At 43.6% G+C, this 21,243-nt stretch overlaps 1 protein-coding gene across 1 annotated transcript in view; it reads left to right on the forward strand.

Moving 5' to 3' along the window:
* FAM20C (FAM20C golgi associated secretory pathway kinase) overlaps window positions 1–21,243 on the forward strand; it is an 85,295-nt gene that overhangs the window by 11,588 nt on the left and 52,464 nt on the right. Inside the window, exon 3 of the mRNA XM_006260070.4 lies at window positions 2,975–3,053. Within this exon, the coding sequence (XP_006260132.1) occupies window positions 2,975–3,053 (79 nt within the window). The remainder of the gene's footprint in view (window positions 1–2,974; window positions 3,054–21,243) is intronic.

Consider the following 21,243-nt stretch of genomic DNA (forward strand, 5'->3'; position numbering starts at 1 on the left):
AGGCTCTAACCAATAGGATGGTACCAATAGGCCATGAAGATCTTTTGTATTCTCACCTCACTTTCTCTAATGCAAAGACTAGCTGAGCTAGTGCCTTCTGTTGGGACATCAATCCCTTTGTGTCTAACCGGTCAGAACCATATTTCATGACTCTTTCATAATGGTTTCCCCATTAGTGTTGCCAAATCTTTGGTTGTTAGCCAACAAAGTGTCCATTGGCCTACTCTGCATGGCTGAACCACCTGGTAACCTTAGAGTGTCCCGAGCACTGTGTTTAGAACCTGAATTGAACCTTCCCTTTTTCTTCCATCTCTGCCTCTTTTGGGTTGTTTTTTTTAAGACTCTCCATTTCCCAGTCATGCATCAAAAGTTGGCTTGTCCCAATGGAAACATAATCCTCCCTGAAATGAATTGGAAATCCCTACCCACCCCACAGCTCTAATGGGTCTATATCAACCCGCTCGGATCAGTTAAGAATTCTGATTTTTATGATTGGAGAGTTCAGTTATAGTGTAAGAAATCAGCTTGACATGGACAGAGGCGATTAGACATCACTTTTTAAACACTGATTCTTATTGTCTGGAAGGGGGAGCAGAACTGCAGGAGTTGGCCCCAAGTTGACATCAATGAAGTTGCATGGACTCTAACCACTGATGTCAGTGGAGCAAGGCAGGGTTATAGAAGCTGAGGATCTAACCAAATGGAGGCAGTTCTGTTCTCTAACTCGGAGTGATGCTCTGGGCTTTCATGGAGAATCTCTTGGCTTACATGTACTGACAGCATATGTGAGAGAAGCCTTGAGGCTGCTCTGATTTGTGCTCAGGGCTGAACCTATACTTGTACCTATACCTCCTTCTCTTCTGGGGCACCTGAAGACATGGCTTGCTCATCACAAAAGTAAATTTAATATGTGAAAACCATCTGTTTCTGCTATACCTGTACAGTGAGAGTTATTTAATGCCCTTTAATTTCTAATTATTTATTTGTTCCTTCGGGATAGGTGGGTAATGCTAGAAAAGGTAGGGGTCAACAAACCGGCAATGCAGGAGGGATTTTGTTCTAGAGGAAGAGTAATTAAACTGACCAGATTTGCATAGCATTTTGTTACAAAAATGTGGATTACAAGCACTGAAAGAGAGCTGGTGACCTATCAGTAATAAGGCACAGGCTGGAGTAATTAAAAGGATGTGCAGCTAATGGGATTGGGAAGGGGGGAAAATGTACAAGTTACATGGGCTGAATGAGTCCAATTTTAAGACAAAATTCGTATAATAAGATAATGTGACATTGCATGTAGTTCTTAAAGTTATACCGGTTTTGTCCAAATTCTAAAGAAAGGGATTATCTGATCACTCAGAGGAAGTATTTAAAAGGGCTGAATTGCACATACTGTGAAGACTGACATAAGCAGCATTTCAGAATGTGGAAATGAATTAAAAGTCAGGGTCTGGGTCATTTCAGTTTTTTGGAGGGTTCCTGGCTGGGGGGAAGGGCAGATGGTTTGCTGGAGCTTGTATTTACCTTTCTTAAGTAACAGTATCATCAAAGGAGATGTACTCTTTGGAAACTCTTGTATTCATGTATAATGCATATTTTAAGTTACATTTGTTCTCATTCCGACAAAAAATGGTCATTCTAAGTTTAGAAATACTATTGTCCAACTGTTAGCATGATATTGCCCAAATGGTACAGACTGCTAGAAATAAATGTCAACCTTAAATTCTTAATTCACTGGAACTAATGTCAGCCTTAAATTCTTAATTCACTGGAACTGGGAATTAAGTGTATGTTAGAATCAAGCTAAATGGCCCTCGGTGTTCAACATTTTTGAATTGCAGTCACTACCTTGTGCTTGCTAAAACTTTCCAGAGGTCACCTCTCTTTCACGTACATGCCCATTAATGTAGGGCCTGATCCAAATCCCATTGAAATAAGTGGGTACCTACCTATTGACTTCACAGATGATATCCATAAAGAAGATGAGAGACATATACCTGTACTTATTGCTCAGCAACAGATACTTAAACTAATCATAGCATAGACTAGAAGTTGTGATCTGTTCTTAATTAAGGGTTGGATGTTGCTTATCTGTTTGTGCAGCTTGGGTTCTGCTGCCCTCTTAAGACAGACCTTATTCTCCTTCTCCAGTATGGGCACTTTTCATCGTAGCAAGTCCAAAGAAAATAGGGGGTAGGACAAGTGAAGGATTTGTTTCTGCAAACACTCTACGTATAGCACTCCCATTGAAGCCAGTGGTGTTTCTGTGCTTGTAGTACTGAGCCAATGGTAAAAATGTCAGTGCAAGATGCAGGTGTTGTTTAGCCACTTTAAGTGCCTACACTACAGTGCATTACCCCTACTCACCTACTAAATCATTCTTTGTCCATGCTTAGAATTGCCCTGGATATGTGCATGTTGATGATCTGATGCCATAGTGATGATAGCAATATAAATGCCTACGCAGAGACCCCTTAAGACACATTCATTTAAAGGTACCATGGGCTCTGATCCCTGCCATGCCACCATGTTGTGGCAGGAAGTGTGACTTTGGAATCAGTGACTGGATCCCAGATGTGCCCTTTCTACTTGTTAGTGCATGGGGAAACCTGGAATCAGGATCCTGGGTTCCTCCTACACCAGCAAATTGAAAGCAGGGTGCCCACAGTCCACTGTGATCTAGGACTGTTCTGGACTGATTATTGGCACCAGTTCCGAGGCAGCCCCTGTCATACTACACATTCAGTTTAAGGAGCAAGACAAACCAGCCATAAAAATACTCCGCATTTTTTGTAGAACACTTTTATGGCTGGTTTGCCATTTTATGGCACCTTAAATTGGGTGCCCTTGCCATTTATGCCACGATTAACACATTCATATAATGTGTAGAGGGACCCAGATAGATCAATAGGCAGGCTGTTGACTGTAAGGAGAGTCATATGTGGTCATTTTAAATTGTTTTATTTTTTCCCCACAGCCATGAAATCAGGAGGCACACAACTAAAACTGATCATGACGTTCCAAAATTATGGACAAGCATTATTTAAACCAATGAAGTAAGTAAGAAATACTTGTGCTCATTTTAAAACTGCATTCCAATGCCCTGGGCATGCTAGTTTCCTAATAGCTGTCGCTGAAAATGCCTTTTATGTTTTAGAGTTTACTTAGCTACATTTTCCAGTAAATATGAGTTGTACACAAGTTAAGGATCTTGATGCATTTCGGCTTACTCGGAGCTTCATCCAAAGCTCACTGAAGTCAGTAGGAGTCTTTGCACTGCTACATTGGGCTTTGGATAAGATCTGAGATGACAGAGGATATTTTATGGTTTTATCAGGATGTCCAGCACATTATGAATTCTTCCACTCAAAAATACAGCATGTGTTCAAAGTTCCTTTAGTATGTGGTTCTTTATTAAAAGGAAATGTATTCCAAAATCCTGTATTTTGTACTGTATTGCTTTCCTTTGAACAGAGTTTTGGCTGCGTTTTCAGAACAGATTTATTAAGGCGGAAGAAATAAATAGCATTTGTTTGATAAATATAATTTCATTCTTTGATATATTGTTGTTTGTATTTGAGGTGAGCTGTATAGTTATTTTGCTGAGAGTATATTGTAGCTATGAAAATGAGTTTCTCTGCGGAGATTATTTCAGATAGCTAAACAAGAGTGAAGAGGGAAAGAAACGGGTAGCACAGGAGTGATTTTGCTCTCATGGCCATGTAAATCAGGAGTAATTCCACTGAAGTACATGGAATTACACAGACGTAAAACTGGTGTAAGTGAGTTCTGAATCCAGCTCTCTATGTTTGCACTGTCATAATGAAAACCACAGCGTGCTCATTGTACAGGATTTAGTAAAATTGCTTGAGGCTGCAAAATGTTTAATGAAGCTACTCGATATCTTTGTCAGGGGTATCACTGGAATAATAAATTTGTTTCCTTTCTTTATTCCCACCGTAAGGATGTTCAGCTAATTTCCTTTAAGAAGGTCCATACAAGAATAAGGAAGCAGACAATGCGTGGTTTCGAATGTATATTGGTGCTGTATACATTGGGAATGATGGCCCAGTGAACAGGTTGCTATCCAGAGATCTATCTAAAGATAGATACAGAATCCCTGTCTGACCTTGGGCAAGTCTTTTAATCACACTGGGCACGTCTACACGTGTGCCTGACTGCTCATGGGGTGCTGCGCAGTCCTTTCGTATTTGCTTCCTAAAGTGGCACATGGTTATTTTTAGACACTATGTTGCTGTTTGTCACGATTTGTGCCTGCCGACACTATGTCACCATAGCGCATCGCTACAGCATCTTGTAGCGTCTTGTGTAGATGCATCTGCTGTGACTGTTCCCTGTCTTTTCAATGGGAATTAGACAAGGAAATAACATATTCCGTAGGTGTGTGGTGAAAGTAAATGCATCGAGGATGGAGACCTTCTGACGGTTAACTCATGGAGGCCATATGAGAACCTAAGATAGACCAGACCTACTGTGGCCTCCACAAGTGCCGGACAGCTGAGCTTCCTTCACCACAGTTATCTGGGGAAGTCCTCCTTATTTACATGTATTCTGCAATTCATGAGCAAGTCCCATGTGCCTCAGAATGGCCTGACGATGTGTGCAAAGACCCAAATGTCCCATTTTAGATCCCAAATGCCTCCTGTTAAAGGCCATTTGTACACACCACGGGGGTTTACTTCGCCCTAAATTGAAGTGGTGGGCTTTTAAAAATACCACTTCAATTTAGGGTGAAGTAAATGCTCGTGGTGTATACACAAGGGTCGGGCCCAATCCTTATATGCCTCTCCAGTGGCCCCAGTGGTCCCTGAGCTGGGAGGGAGGGGCAGGGGCTGGTGATTCCCTCCATGGCAGCGGCTGCGTCCCCCGGAGGCACCCACCCACAGGCACCTGGCCCAGGCAGTCCTGGGGGGCACCACAGCCACGGAGGAAAGCATCGGGCCACCACGTAAAGTCATTTAACATGCAATATGTCACCAAACTTGCAAACAGCAACACCATTAAAGCGGCACAAAAGGGTATTTAATCCACTTTAAAGGCCAATTTTGTGCCGTGTACAAAGGCCCAAACATAGCATTCTCCAGCCATTTTCGCATGGGCTCCTTAGCTCCCCTGGAAGGTATAGTGTACTGAGAGGAGCCGTCATTAGTTAATGCTGACACATCTGAAGGGAGATGATGCCAAAGTACATCCCACTTTCCCCCAAGTGGACCTGCTCCAAGTTGCAGAGTTATGAAAGCATAGGTTTGGATGATATCATGTAGGCTCAGGTCTCCTCCCTTCCCTTTTCAAACAAGCAGAATCTGACGTATTTTATTACAATTTACAAATGGGAAACTGAGACCCTGATATATCCCAGCTGTCTTTAATGTGTAATTATATCCTGGGCAGCTTTATATATTCGACCATATTTGTCTTTTTTCCATTGGCTTAGCTGCAGATACTTTAAATCATTATCAGTGCCGTGACATTGTAATTGTGAGAATGAGGTTAAATCAAAAGTTTACCATTTATACTGCACTATATACAGCACTGGCAAGATGATGGATGACAATGGATGTATAGCCAGTTTCCTATATAGAGAAGCAATTACCACTATCCACCAGAACAATAGCAGAAAATGACTATGTCTTAATCACCCCTTCTGCTTGATTTCAAGGGTGCTGACACACTATTTTAAACCGATTTTTGCATTAAATACATGTGTAGCAAAAGAAGCACTGCAGCATGCCAAAATTGTTCTTTTAGGTGCTACATATTCCAATGGCAACGTTGCTGTATTTGAGGTGATCACTGTGGAATACCGCAGGGTTTTATTAAAGGCATTTGCTAGCATTTGCTTCCTTTATGACTGTTATGGCTAAGTACAGACATTGGGGGAGGTTAAATCACTTTAAAATGGCTACCCAATCTAAGGTAAGTTGGGATGGGGGGGAGCTAGTAGGGGGCTTGGGGTATCAAGTGGGGGCAAGTAAGCTTGGGGGGGATTGAAAATCTGCCAGGGGATGGAGGGGCAGGTGGTGTCCATGGAGGGGTGGGAGAGAAAGCAGCATTCATGGGCAGTTGCTGGGATCTGGGTGGGTTTGATTCGGCCAGGGGGTTTGCAGGGTCTGCAGGAGGTTTTGGCGGGGACTTCACCCCCCTATCCCTCCCATCCCTCCCCCCACCAGTATTTACCTGCTCAGCTCCTGGAAGCAACAAATGCTGATAAAACCAGCAACACCCAGAGCGGTTTGCAGGATTCAGGGCAGGGGGTGGGGGTTAAAAATAGCCCAGTGCTGGGGGGGTGGGTAGGAAAAGCATAGTCCCATGGCTGGGGCTGGCAGCCGGGCTTTCCCAGCCCCAGAGCTATGCAGGTAACTGTACAGAAGTTCAGTGTACCAGTCTAACCTAGATTCATAGATTCATATATACTAGGGCTAGAAGGGACCTTGGAAGATCATCGAGTCCAGCCCCCTGCCCCAGGGGAGGAAGTCAGCAGGGATCATAGGATCCCAGCAAGATAAACATCCAGGTTTCTCTTAAAGGTGTTCAAAGTAAATGCTTGAACCACCTTCAGTGGCAGTCTATTCCAGACATTGGAGCTCAGATTGTAAAGTTCTTCCTTACGTCCAGGCTGAAACGGTCTTGGAGGAGTTTGTGACCATTCAAACTTGTTATCCCATGGGGTGCTCTGGTGAACAGACATTCCCCCAGATCCTGGTGAGCACCCCTGATAAACTTGTAGGTGGCCACCAGATCACCCCTGAGCCTGCGCTTTTCCAGGCTGAAGAGTCCCATGGCTCTCAACCTCTCATCATAAGGTCGGTTTTCCTGACCTCTGATCATGTGTGTGGCTCTCCTCTGCACTCTCTCAAGCTTCTCCACATCCTTTTTGAATTGTGGAGCCCAAAACGGGATGCAGTACTCCAGCTGTGGCCTCACCAAGGCCGAGTACAACAGGAGAATGACGTCCTGGGATTTGCTTGAGAAGCATCTATGGATGCAAGCCAGCACTTTGCTTGCTTTACTAGCATCACACTGCAGGCTCATGTTCATCTTGTGGTCAATGATGACCCCCAAGTCCCTTTCATCTGTAGTGCTAACCAGCGTAGCACTGCCGAGCCTATAAGGATGCTGCAGGTTTTTCTTCCCAAGGTGGAGAACCTTGCATTTTTCAGTGTTAAACACCATCAGGTTCTCATCCACCCATTCCCTGAGCCTGTTGAGGTCAGCCTGGATCGCCCTCCTGTCCTCAGGTGTGGAAGCTTTACCCCAGAGTTTGGTGTCATCAGCGAACTTGGCCAGTCCACTTCTGATACCAATATCCACATCATTAATGAAGATTAATGAAGATCATCATTAATGAAGATGTTGAATAGTACAGGCCCAAGGACAGAGACCCACTCATAGATTCATAGATGTTAGGGTCGGAAGGGACCTCAATAGATCATCGAGTCCGACCCCCACTGGTCACCTAGATCAATTAAGTTTGAGTGTACATTGACCCAGGTCTATCTTAGACTGGATTCTGACACTTTTAGACTGGTCTGTGTGCACTGAACTTCTGTCCTGTAATAGGTTTAGATTGATTTCCAATCACCAGGTCTAAGTGTAAGGCCCACACCAGGGGTGAAGTTAGATCAGGTGGCTATTTTTAACCCGACCTAATCTCCCCTTAACTCCTGTGAATGTCTGCACTTAGCCTATGAACCAGATCCTCAGCTGATGTTTTGCAGTGTAGCCCCTCTGACCTCATTGAGTTTTCACCAGCTTATCTGAAGAATAATTTCCTTCTGTGGAACAGAACATCCTAGAACTTAAAATTACAGGGTTTTAAAGCGAAAGGGGTGGGAAGATTTTATGGGACCACCATATTGCATATTCCCAGCCCTCTCTGCTGGAATCATCAGGTTGAAGGAGGCTCTGTCCTGGGGAGTCCCTTGTATAGTGGGTTTTTATACCCTTCTATGTGATGGGGATAACAGCTACAAAACTGCAGTTCCAAGTAGAAGCAGCACACACCATAAGGCAGGGGTGGGCAAAATACGGCCCGGGGGCCAGATGCAGCCCGCTAGGCCATTCTGTCCAGCCCATGGGGCCCCTAAAAAATTTAGAAAATGAATATTTATCTGCCCTGGGCTGCCTGTCATGCGGCCCTTGATGGCTTGCCAAACTCAGTAAGCAGCCCTCTGCCCAAAATAATTGCCCTCCCCTTCCATAAGGGAAGACCCTCTAGGTCAGTCAAGACCTTTGCCTCTTCAATTTTTGGAGTTGTGCATGAGAATTACTCCAGGGTTTAGGAAATCAGGTGGGTCACACATTTACAGCAGCGGAGAGGGAACATGGGAAATCACTTTGGATGTGTTTTTCTCTTCCCTGAGCCAGTGTACCTTTTCCTGTGAACAGCTGGGCTTCATCATAGTCTGAACAGCACTTCTGTCTATGAATAAATGCTGTGGCCTCAATTCAGCCTTCAAATATATGCTGCAGGCAGTTGGAGTTACATCTCTGCATCTGAAGCCTGATTTGAACTACTATTTAAGATGCAAGAAGTGGGGGTTGGAGCCAGTAGTCTTTTGAGTTTGAGTCCTAAAGCAAATTAGTGATAAAATGTCCAGGTGTCTTTGATTCTAATTGGTTTAAAACTAAGCACTTTATTTCTTCAGAGCTTAGACTCATGTAGAGCAGATTCTTCACCAGGGTCCCATGGTACCCTGGGGTGCCTTGAAATCCTTTCAAGGGTGCTACACAATGTTAGCACTGTTAGGTGTGCAAACATGATTGACAAGAGAAACCCAGAGATTTCAAATAGGAAATCATAGTGTTAAAAAGATCCTGACCTGTTGTGGTCCGAGTTGCTTGCAATAGAAGAATTGCTCTAGCATTTCTCTGCACTCAAAAAACAAGTGAAAACTAAGAGCTGAGGTTTTCCGAGGGGGACCTTGAGTCTCATGAGGAATGCCTTGAATCTAAAAAGGTTGAGAACCACTGATGTAAAGTATATAGGAAAAGGGACCAACCCCTAATGTGCACTTCCTCCCATCTGTCATACTGGGAGTACAGTGCACATACACAGAATCAGACTTCTGCAAAGTTTAATGTTTGCTGGTGTGAGTGGGTTGCAATTAGGATAATATGTTAACTCCTTAATAATGTAGACAATTATCTGTTAACTCCAAGGATGTTCTATAGTACTTGAGTGATGGCTTCTCCAGCCAATGTGTATCTGCTGGCAAATCATGCTGAATCCTGGAGAATTCATCCATCCTAGTTGCCTTGCAGTTTCACAACACCGAAATTCCATGTTGATTAAGACTATAAAGCGAGCCAGCTCCTGAAGGAATCCTTCAGCCCTGCCCGCCTTTGGGAATGGAGAAACCATAATCTCTTCTTGGCTTCCTTGTACAGAATATTTGACATTACCCAACAAATCTTCTTCAGGTCATTTACCCTGAAGCTAGGGAAGCACATCAGGAAAGATGTGTTTAATAGCCAGGAGAATGTGGTTGTAAATAAAGCCTGATTATGTACAGTGATTTCATTTATTTGTAGCACGGCATCTTCATTTCTGAAATAATTGCCCAGAAACGATAGCAGGGTGAGCCAGTTCTCTTTATAAAATCCCATGGCCCAGTGTAGATTCCATAGCTAATTCCAAATGAGTCATAGAAAATGAGAGTGCATACTGAAACTCTAGGGATGGTTTAATGTATTTGCAATGTGTCTAACTAACAGTTAATGCGTGGCCTTTTTCAACTCATAACAGTTCCATCATATTGTATTATCATCATCTGAAGAAAAAAAAAAATCCCAGAACAAACCAACAAACCCTGCTGCTAGTACCTCTAACTCTATTAGTGTTGTAGACCGTAATCAAACGTATTAAGATGATCTCTGATGACTCGAGCCAAGAGTTCCTCATATCACTTATCAGGCAGAGATAGGGTATAGTCATAAATTTAAAGGATTTTGCCTTATCTGCCCAAAACTAACATGTGCTTTATATTTATATTTATTTTCCCTTTGTTTCTGTGACCTGCTGGAATGAAACAGCTGGCTCAGCAGCAAAATCAACAAGGTTTTTCTCCTGAGGCTTTACTTGTGAAGGGTGAAATCACGCTCCATCAAAGTCAATGGCAAAACTCCCATCGACTTCAATAGGGCCAGGATTTTGCCAAGGGCTTTTCCAGTCCCTTATAGAAACGCCAAATAAAATTAAGTAGAATATATATATTATATGTAGGGAGGTTTTTTAAAGCATCCTCTAGAATTTAATAGAAAGTTATAACTCCCCTCTTCAGCTTTTTAGGCTTATTTAAAAAAAAAATGTGGAACTCAGGACCTGTCCTGGCTGAGCAGCAGCCTGCCAGCTATGTGGAGATTAGGATGGTCCTGATCTCCACGTGGCTGGAAGGCAGCTGCCCAGCAGCTGGGACAGCTCTCCCAGCCATGTGGAGATTGGGATGTGTGGCAGCTTGCCACCCATCCAGTACAACTCCCCCCTCCCTCTCACCCCTCCCTAGCTCAGGGCCGGCCCGATCTCCCTCTGGCTGGGAGGATGCTTCCTGCCAAGCTGGGACAGTACCCTCCACCCTCTGGAGCTCGGGGTTAAGCCACCATGCCTCCTGCAACCCAAAGCCTGGCACCTAGGGGAGCCTGGAGCTCCTATCAGATGGCCCTGGACTGGGCTGCTCCTATCAGACTCAATTTGCTCCCGACAGACGAGCACATGTAGACATGTGCCGGAGAGTGCATTAATTGCATGTGTAGGCATACCCCCAGAGAATTACCACTGAAGTCATGGAAGTTAATGGAAGTCAAATGAGAATCTTTTTCCAGATTTGCACTGGCATAAGGGAAGTTAGATTTCTGCCTTATATGCTTTGAGTTCATCCTTTTGTTTCAGCATGTACTTCTTTTTGTTCCAACAAAGGACTGATAGCGGCTGCACACATATTTCTTTTAAGGGATGTTTCTGGTAATCTTCTATAAAATGGTGTGACTAACCAATGTCATAGGAACATAGGACTAGAATACACCTCATGGGCCATCAAATCTAGTTTCCTGTTATCACAGATGACCGTAGCATAGAATCGCTTTCATAAATTGATCAAGCTCTATCCAAAAACAATCTGGTTTGTTGATAACTTCCATCTCCTATCGCAGAGGTAGCTGAGCTGCAGTACATGTGCCTCTGTTTGTGGCACATGGCAACAAGCAGCACAGTAGCAGATAGGGCAGGAAGCAGAAATCAGAGCAGCCAGCTGGGCAGGGGAAGGCGATTGTAGTGGGACTCGAAGAGGATGCAGGGGTAATTTGTGGAATGCCTGCCAAAAAGGTTGGCCCCACACTGTCCTGTTGCATGGCTCTTCCAGAACTAAACTTCTCAGTGGTAAGGGTGCCTATTGCTCCCCTTGGTATGGGAGAGACAAGGAATTTATTATTTATTCACTTCCAAGTTTCACATCCTAAAAAGAATCTGCTTGTGTCTAGAGCTTTGTCTTTGCTTGAATAATGTCTCCTGTTAGAGAACTAACATGTTCTAACTTGTGGGTAGTTAACACAGTGGGGTTTTTGTAGCATAGACAAGTCTTGCGTGTCCCTACAATCTATCCATAACAATAGCAACCAGAATAAACTCACGACAGTTCCTGCATGACATATTAACAGTGAACCAGCAGAAATAAGATAAAATAAGCGTATCTTAGCTCTTGGTTTCCTTGAAAATCCTACATCGTGTCTTCCCAGGGTGTGTCTACATGTTCATTAATGCACCATAGTTCCTGTGCATTAAGCTTAGCACTTGGATAACCAAATACTTAATCAATGTGCAGTAACTGGCATTACTGCGCAGTTGCACCAGTGATTGGGTTTTTACAAACGCTAACTGCTTAGTAGCCTAATGCTACTGTGCAGTAGCATATCGGCCTGGGTTTTGCCCAGCATGCTACTGCACAGTGTTATTAAGCTACTGCACAATTAGCGTCTCATATAGACGCACTGTCAGTCCTCCTCTAATTCAAGTTCAAAGAGATAGCCCAAATCTAGTGACCTTTAAACTAGATCTATTTCAGAGCAAGGCATTGGGGGAGCAGATATCTTTTATATTGATTAGGAAAGGGGAGCTCTTTCATTTTCTTTTCAACTGCATACTTTTGGAAATAAAGGTTTAGCAACAATCTTTACATTTCTCTTTGATTTGCCCGTTGAGAATATCCTACAAACACTGCTCCTTGTGCTAACGGCATTAAATACTACATCAAACCAACCCCTTTAATTAAACAACTGTTAATTGCTTTAATTTTCTACAATCATATTCCCTTTTTGAAGTTGCAGTGTGACAACTGTACCTATGAAATGCAGCCTCCGGGCTTGGTTATGATCTCATTTATATGGGTGTAATGTCATTGATTTCAGCAGCATTACTCCTTATTTACACTGGAAAAAGTGAACTTCAGCATTAGGGCTACTGTATGGTGCATTTACCTTTTTAATGTTGCGTATAACACTGAGGAAATACATTTTGCAGACATGTTGCATCTCCCTTGGCAGGCATCCAGTACAAATATAATGTTATAAGTCAACATAGCAATTAAATAAAATTGCAATGGTTTTTTCTGAAGAGCTACAGAAATGAGATATGCATACAGTGGCTGCTGTTCTAGAAGCCTACCAGGATTAGCACTTCGGCAGATTGGAATGCCTTGCATTAAACCCTACCGAGCACAAACAAAACGACTCTGTTTTGTGAATCAGCTGAAAGCAATTTCTACTGGGGGTACCCCTGCAGAAATCTATTTCAGATACATGGTATGATAGGAAGAGTAGAAGCAGACAGGCATAACTTTCAGCTTGTATAGGTTTGTTTTAAAACATAAAGGTATCACATGTTGCTAAATTATGGCTAGGCACAGGCATTCAAAAAGCCTAAGGTGGAATTGATCTAAGTTATGTGGTTCCCTGTAAGTGGCATAGTTTCGATCAGTAGTGAACAGAATACACATTTGCCCTTTGGTTGTGTGTAGGGGGGAAATCTTAGACCAAGTTCTGCCATTTTTAAACCAGTCTAGGTGTGCCGAGCTTCTGTTCTGTTATAGGTACAGGCCGGTAAAAGTGTAATGTATGTACCTGGCCTACGAGAGGCAAACTCTTCTTTTTGTCCATGAAAGTATCAGTCAATAAGCAGGAGTTCCCGTACATGAGATTATTGGTGCAGAAGGGATACATTCTAGATTTTAGAAGCCAATCCCCTATCAGGATTTTTGTCTGAGTGATACTAACACTCAGATTCCCATTTTTCTTGTTCCACATGTAAAATAGGGGAGAAACTAAGAGGCTCAAACCAGTTTTAAACTACCAGTACATATGGAATGTCAATAGGATCTGAAGTAAGGATGGCACGATGGCTCACTTTTTAACATAAAACAGAATTTCTACCTATTCATAGCATAATCTATATAAGTTTACCTACTTCTTTCTTTTCTTCCACCCTTATTTAATCCTGTTCCAGATGAACATTTCTTCTATGTAGATTGTACATGTATTCAGTCGTCAGCACTGGCCCTGATTGAAGGCCCTTTAGGATTTGGATCAGAGCCCAACTTAAAGCCCAGGTAGAGGAGTCAGGGGATGAATTCTTCTATCTTCTCTGTTATGACTATTCAGTTTATTCTGTTCCTCACCCCCAAAGATTTGGCTCTGGTGGTGAAAAGTTTGTGCCTGTCCCATTCAGTCCAAGTGCAAATTTTCTAGGGTTGATATACATCTTAATATATGAACTTCACCATAAATGGTTTCATAGTCCAGGTACCTCAGAGGAAGACTGGTCAGTATGATGAGATGCATTAAATAAACCATCCCAGATATTTAATATTTTCTATAGTACCATCAGGATGTTGAACTCAGAGGTATAGCTTCTCTTTAGTGAACTCTTTCCTCTTTCAGTTTTTCTTCCCTGAGCTCTAGACAGGATTTTCATTGTAATGTTCCCATTACAAGAATACAGCTTCTGTTATGAGAATTAGGAGCTGTTTAAAGTAGCTGCAAGTGAGATTAGAGCCTCGTTGATTAAGATCTGCTTAACAGGACTTAGGTTGGTATTGGTCCATTTCACATGGTTGATGGCCAAGAAAAAAGGAACAGTGCACACTTTTCTCTTTCTCTCCCCACACCTGCGATATCATGCCTACCCCATGATGGCATTATTGAGGATTATTTTAGGGGGATATTTGCAAGTGGTTTTTGTAACAATCATTCAAGCTTGTGTTTTTTCAAGGATTCAGTTGTTTTCTGTTGAGTGCTAGCACTTTCTTTCTTCATTCCTTCCTGATGGCAGTACTTTTGGAGCAAACATTAAGTAACACCTGACAAAGGGGTGTGTGATGGGCCTGGGCATGGGGTAAAAGATGAGGTGATGTGTCATTGCAGACTGTGCTGATGGCAGGGGAATGAACAGCATCCACATAATAGAAGCTGGGACATGCATGAAGGGTGGGCCTACACACAAGCCTTCTCCTTGCATGCAAGTGGCTTGGCCTGAGGCCACAAATAGACAGTTGCGTTTCTGGGATGATTGCTTTCTTTTCTTTTTCCCTTCCCTTCCCTCCCACTGTCCTTCCCCCCCACCAGTTCCATAAGTATTTATAACATGCAGGATTTAAATGTCTACTAGTCTCTAAACTAATGGCTCTATTCACATATCTGAGCACGAAAATTAAACATAACACCAAGCCTTGGTATATCTAAGCCCTGACAATGCCTGGCATTGCTTGCCCCTTAGATTGTATCTAAATGGGCAGCCTTGTTTGTACCAGTAGGTACATGAATCTATTGATTAGTGCTCTCCACCATAGGTGCTTATAGAAGCTAGGTAATTAGTCTGACGTCTTCTAAATTCACTGTTTGCTTACTGCAGGGGTCGAGTCCCTTATTACCTAGTCAGTGCCGTATCAGTCCTGGAAAGAAGTGTTGTCAAAATCTAATTTCAAGCAAGTCATTATTTTAGTAGATATTATATTCCACCCACAAATAAATGCACTTCTCTGTTTTCGTTTTTTAAAGCCATTTAAATTCTTCACTCGGTACTGTATCTTTATTTCGCGCTTTCTAGCCTATGTCAATAGAACAGAAAGCAACAATCAGTACTAAATTAAAGGCTGTGCTTTTCAAGCCAACTCTATTTCCTCTTACAGCACCAAGTAGCCGAGCTTGACAAAACGGGACCTTTTCAGTTGCTGTGGAAGCTAGAACTGGGCAAAAAAAATTTGGCCGATGGATTTTTTTTTCCCCCACAGTGAAAAATGCATATTTGTCCACACTGGAAAGTTCTGTGAAGTTGTCTCACTTTCATAAATATCTTTTAAAAAAACACAACTCTAAAGAACGCTCCAATCCAAACCATGTGTTTTTTTAAAAACTTCTAGTTTTCAGTTGACCACATTTTCTTCAAAGTTTAAAAGAAATCACTTTTGATTCACTCCAAGCAATGCTTCTTTCAAATTTTAGGACTTGCCAGCAAAGTGAGCAATCACTTCTTCCACAGCTCTAACCCACAGACACACACAGATGGAAGCACACACATGCAAACATAGAGCGAAAGGATGTAGAGCAGTCATGAAGCCAAGAGCTCCCTCTAAAAGAAATCTTTGTGGGCAATAGTGAACATGTCTACACGTGTACTCCACCGCGCAGTTGGTACTGCGCAGTCATTTGGTACATGCTAAAGCAACTACCTGTAGGTGCTGCACAGTCCTGGGGATACACGGGTCATTTCCGAGCCTACTGCACAGTAGCAACAAGGTACTGCACAGTAGCGGCGGCATCACAGTTAGTGCCCGCCAACACTATGTCACCGTCGCAATGAGCTATGTTGACATAGCTCATCGCTACAGCGGTGTAGTGTCTTATATAGACACATCCAGTATCTTGCAGATCTGCATACCTGTAGATCAACTTGCACCCCCCTTTTACATTAATAATTACGTGGCTTTTATATGAAATTTTTATCTGTTTTACAAAACACAGCATTATAACACCTGACCGTAAAGCACATACAGGCGAAGTGACTTAGCTAAGGCCAGGGGCCAAACTGGGATTAGAGAACAAGGGGCTCTGGAGTCCCAGTTCAGTAATGCATAGGTGGTTCCCAGCTACTAGAGGTTGATGCTAGTAACACCATTCCCCTTGCATGGAGTCTACAAACTAACTCTCTCCCTCCACCCTGTTCCCCCAGACAGCAGAGCTCCATTAATCCTGCTGCTCCCAGGACCTTCCACAGCTTTAAAGAAATAGGATTTGGCCCTTTGAGCTGATGTTTACTTGAGGTTCATGTTTGTTCCTTAAGCTAGAATCTCTGCATTTGTTCTTGCTCCACAGATCTGCCTATCTATTTAGTGACAGTCAGTAATCTGTTTGTATAATAAGGGAAAGGAAATAAAGAGTAAGCAACTAAAGCGGGGCTGACACCAGAGTCTCCGTCACGGATCCAAATCTGCCAAAAGTCCTAAACCGAATGAGTTTGCTTGACACTATCCCACGTTCTCTGGCAATGGGATAACCAGCCTGCAATGGTGGCAGGGCAGGAGCCTTCAGCTGGGGGAGACTCAGAGCTGAAATAACAGGGTGTTGCAGGTAAGGACGAAGAGCTTTTGGCAGGCCTGGGAAGCTTGGAGAGTTTGCACTGTGCCTGCTCAAATGATGCTGCCAGTGTCATTCGTGATTCATGTCTTTAAACAAAAAGAGCAATTAAAAATAACAATGAGTCCTGTGTTTAAAATACATCTCAAAGACATTGCAGGAATTTCAGGCCTTTCTGGTGTCTATTTAAAAAAACAATAGTGCATTTTTGCTTGCAGTTTTCCATCCTTTGATCATGTTCTACATGTGCGTGAGTAAAGGCCTGAAAAAAATCATTTGCATGGCACAAATAAGAGAGACCCTAATTATACGTGGTGGAGGTGCGCGTGTGCACTAGACGGGTGTGAAGTGGGTAGTATTTGCTTCAGATTCAGCTGATTCGGGGAACAGTGATTCGATTCGGTGATTTGAATCACTGTCCTGAATCGATTCAGCCAACTCTGCAGTGTGGGGTGACTGCCCCCCACCTGGCAGCATCTGGTGAGTGGGGGCTTTTTTTTAAAGAGCCAGGAGCTGGAGCTGAGTGGGGCAGCTATGGGGGGGCCTGGGAGAGCGGGCAGGGGTCAGGGGGCTGGAGGAGCAGGCAGGGATGGGGCCAGGCAGGGGTGCCCCCATGGTCCTCTCCTCCTGGCCCCCACACCCCACCACCTACTTGCCAGCATGGAGTCCAGGTCCAGCTCCCTGCAGCAGCGAGCAGGGACTGCCCGAATCTCCAAAGGTCTCCGAATCTTTTCCAAATTGATTTGGAGAACTTTGAATTCATTTGGACCTTTTAATTGTCTCCTCATTTGATTTGGATTCAGAGATTCGGCCGCCAAATCGGGCTGAATCTCCTCTGAATCGAATCAGCACCCAAAGCTTCGCACAGCCCTCGTGTGCACATATACATGGCTTCAACCTATGCAGTTGAAAACACTGTATTGTGTTGCATAACAAATACAATACCTAGAACTAGCACTTAAGCCTGATCATGGTCTCAGCAGCAGTTGGGATGATCCCATTAGTACTATAAACCTTTTGTGTAAATCTTGCTAATCTATGGTGCAAATTCCTCCCGCGGTGGCAGTCTTCTAGTCAATGTAATAAACAGTGAATACAGATCTAAGTGAATATATCCATATGTCCATGCAGCCTGGTATTTTGGACCAGTTTGAAATGACCATGCGATATCACTCCTTAAATCTGGGGGTAGAATTACTGACTTTCCTTTCGCTGTTAGTTTTGTTCTGTTTTAATCCTGTGCGGGGATGAAGGTAATAGAATTTCCCATCCCTGATATTCACTTTGTCCAGTAGTTAGTCTTCCTCCTCCAAAAGGAAGCACATTACAGCATTATTTACATTATTGTCTACTAGGGACCATATGATCTGTATAATCCTTTTGAACAAGGCCTCTTTTGCATCTGATTCTTTAGGGCTTTATTTGGCAGAAAATCTCATGTCTGTCTGTGGCTTAAACCGCAGAGTTTTATGTTCCAAGCTGATTTTTTTTTTCAGAACCAAGTATTTCTCAGACTTACTCCCACTGAGCTCAGCATTGAAGTTCTGGGGAATCCTCCTAAAAGGAGGTTGTGTATTCCCTGAACTTACTTATAGAAAGATGCCATGACAGAGACTCCACAGAGAACTGTCAGAGAGAAATGAGCTGTCTGTCTGTCTTCTGTGCTCTGACCTTCAATTGTGCTTCACACCACTTTAGTGTGTTTCTTATGTAGGATCAAATAGGCTCTCTATACTGTCATTTTTGGTGCTCTGGTAATATAAAAGGGAAGGCAAATGCAATTTTCCAAAGAAAGCCCAGAGAGTACAGAACAGCTCCGAACTGGCAGAAGAGTCTCATCCAGCCCTGTTCTGAGTCCAAGGCATAAGAATAGATTAGGGATACAGCATGTATTTGCATTGAGGGTATAACTAGGAGGAATTGTAGGATGGCTGTTTTCTACTTTTCCAGGTGCATATTATGCAAAGTGCATAGGAAATGAGGCTCCTCAGACTTGCATTAGGCTCAACAGAGCCCTGAGCAGTGCCTGACAATGCAGTGCCTAAACTGCCTACTGCCTTCTTGACTCCTATTCTCTGTACCATCCCTGCCCGACATCCAGGAATTGAGTAACTGAGAATCTGGGCCAAAACATTTGCTCTGCCTCATGTAACCTTCACCTGACTGTGGGTAAATCAAGCTGGATTCTACTCAAGTCGTTGCCTTAGGGAGTCAGTCCATTGCATTTCAGGTTATAGCACTATATTTTGGAGTTATTCTACTGTACACTGCATGTTTTAACACTCAGCTGCTCTTTACCTACTGCCACAGTACTCTCTGCACTAGAGTCTTGCTTTGCTGGTACTTAGAAGCACTAGAAAATCTATTATCATTGCTACAGTGTTATGCCTTGATTCTCCCCTCATTCCAGTGTACATCAGGAGTTACTCTATAGAGGGAAGGAGGCAGATGTATAGCCTGTGATTCTGTCCTGTTAGAGAGGAAGGGGTCTTGTGTGGAAGAGATGGCTCTAGCAGTGTATTCAGATGACTGATTCAAACCCATGCTCCTCTGGTACCCGTGAAATTGTGAGATAACTTGTGAGTAGGCACAGTGCCATCCAAACAGATGGGCATGAAAGCATTGGCAGCCAAGAGACCATGCCTGCTCATCTGGTGTGAGTGATGAGGGCAGAATTCCTAGCTGTGAATGTCCAGATGACTGTTCGTCTTGAGGTTATCAGTGGGAGAGAAGGGGAGGGAAATAAGGACATATTAAATCTAGCATTGACATGAAACACATCAGGGTTTTTACCTTTTTTCCTTGATAATCGGTGGTACCAACAAGCAGATAATTTCAGCTGAGGTGCTAGTGGAGTAAAGTTTTGCAGTTTCGGTGAAACATATCTTCTAATGAAGATGAATGATTGTTAAACAAATGAAATAAAATCAGAGGGTCAAGGGTTGTCTTTAATCGTTCAACTCAAGGAAAACCTTTTTATATTCAGGATCACAAAATGTTTCTCACTGCTCTAGAAAAAGTAGTACCTCCTGAGGCTTTCTGCTTATCTAAGTAGGAGGGTCTGGTGGTTGACTCCCACTGGAGTCGGGTGGTTGACCCAGACTGGGAAGTCCAGGTGGTAGATCTAAGTGCAGTGAAACAGGCTGGCTGCTGAGTATGGAGCAGTACGAGAACCTCCCGAGTTGTGTATCTGCCCCCGAGTCCAACATTGTATCGGGGCTGTCCATGGAGAGAACCAGTTTTTTTTTCCTTTGGAATTTCCTTCCCTTCCTTTGAAAGCTGTCCTGCTGGTAGCTCGATTATTACCTTCTGCACCCTCCCCACCTTCTCCGCCTCTGCCGAGGCAAGCAGATGTTTCCCCTTCGGAAGTTTTTAATGAAGGATTCTCTCCCCTTGAGAAACAAGTTTCTCTTTATATTTCCCTAGGGGTAACTCTGTAAAGCAGCTGGCATCTAACACTAGCTATTTCCCTGTCAAGATCATCTTAAGACCAACAGGACAGCAGGTTTTCAAGTACCTCTGCCTAGGTAGCTTCCTCTTGGAGTCTGTTTCTAACCACAAGGTTTCTGAGCCAAGCTAGGCAAAGGGATTAAAACACTCATAGTTTCATAGATATTAGGGAATGGAAGGGACCTTACAGTTAATTGGGTCCAGCCCCCTTCCACATGGGCAGGAAAGACTGGTGGGGCCAGACGATGCCTGCAAGGGCTGGGGTCACTCCCAGGTGAATGATTCACTTCCAGGAGAATGAATTGTATTGTGTTAAAAAGAGGTAGAGTACTGGGTGTATCTGCAGCCACCGATTTTAGTGTTCACTCTGTTTCTAAGTGGAAGGTCATCCATGATCATTTTGCAGTTGTTTTATTCAGGGGTAAACTATCCTAGGTTAACTTCCACTGGCTGAGGGGTACAGCAGACACACAACACAGTTAACGCAGAGGAGCTGATCACTAATAAAATCTCTCTCCCTGCTTTTCATCTGTCCACACTACCGGTGTCTACATGAGGGGTCGGCAACGTTTTTGGGCAGAGTGCCAAAGCCACCCACAGTTTCAACTTGTAAGATGTTGGCGTGCCAAGGGTGGATGGCAGGGGAGCCACGAAGGGCCTGGTCCTTGTTGTGGCCATGCAGCCCCAGCCCCTTCCCCGTCATCCACCCAGAGGCACATGTGCCAAGCAAAATGTCTTCAAGTGCCACATTCTGGCACCCATTCCAGGGGGTTGCCTAACCCTGGTCTCCATCCTCTGTAGGGCCTGTCGCAGTCAGCAGAACAGCTTCCTTTCAACGTAACTTGAGGGAAGGCTTTACTGCCTTGACATCCACCTGTGGGCTCAGAGACCATCTCATACCATGACTTTCATGCTGATCAACAGTTCACTAATAGCTTTTATCTAATCAGAAGTGGGATGCAAGGAGATGGGGGAGGAACTTCTTGTGTTCCTATCTATGGGCTTCATGTGTCCCATGAATAAATGAGCGACAAATCCATTAAACTACAGATCTCCTTCCTGCCCCCAGCTTGTATGTCCCCCCGGGCCAAAGTTTATAGGGAAGACAGACATAATGAACAAACTTTTTACAGCCCCTCCTTTCAGTTCATGGCTTGC

Source organism: Alligator mississippiensis, chromosome 13, assembly GCF_030867095.1.
Source record: "Alligator mississippiensis isolate rAllMis1 chromosome 13, rAllMis1, whole genome shotgun sequence".
NCBI classification, from domain to species: Eukaryota; Metazoa; Chordata; order Crocodylia; family Alligatoridae; genus Alligator; species Alligator mississippiensis.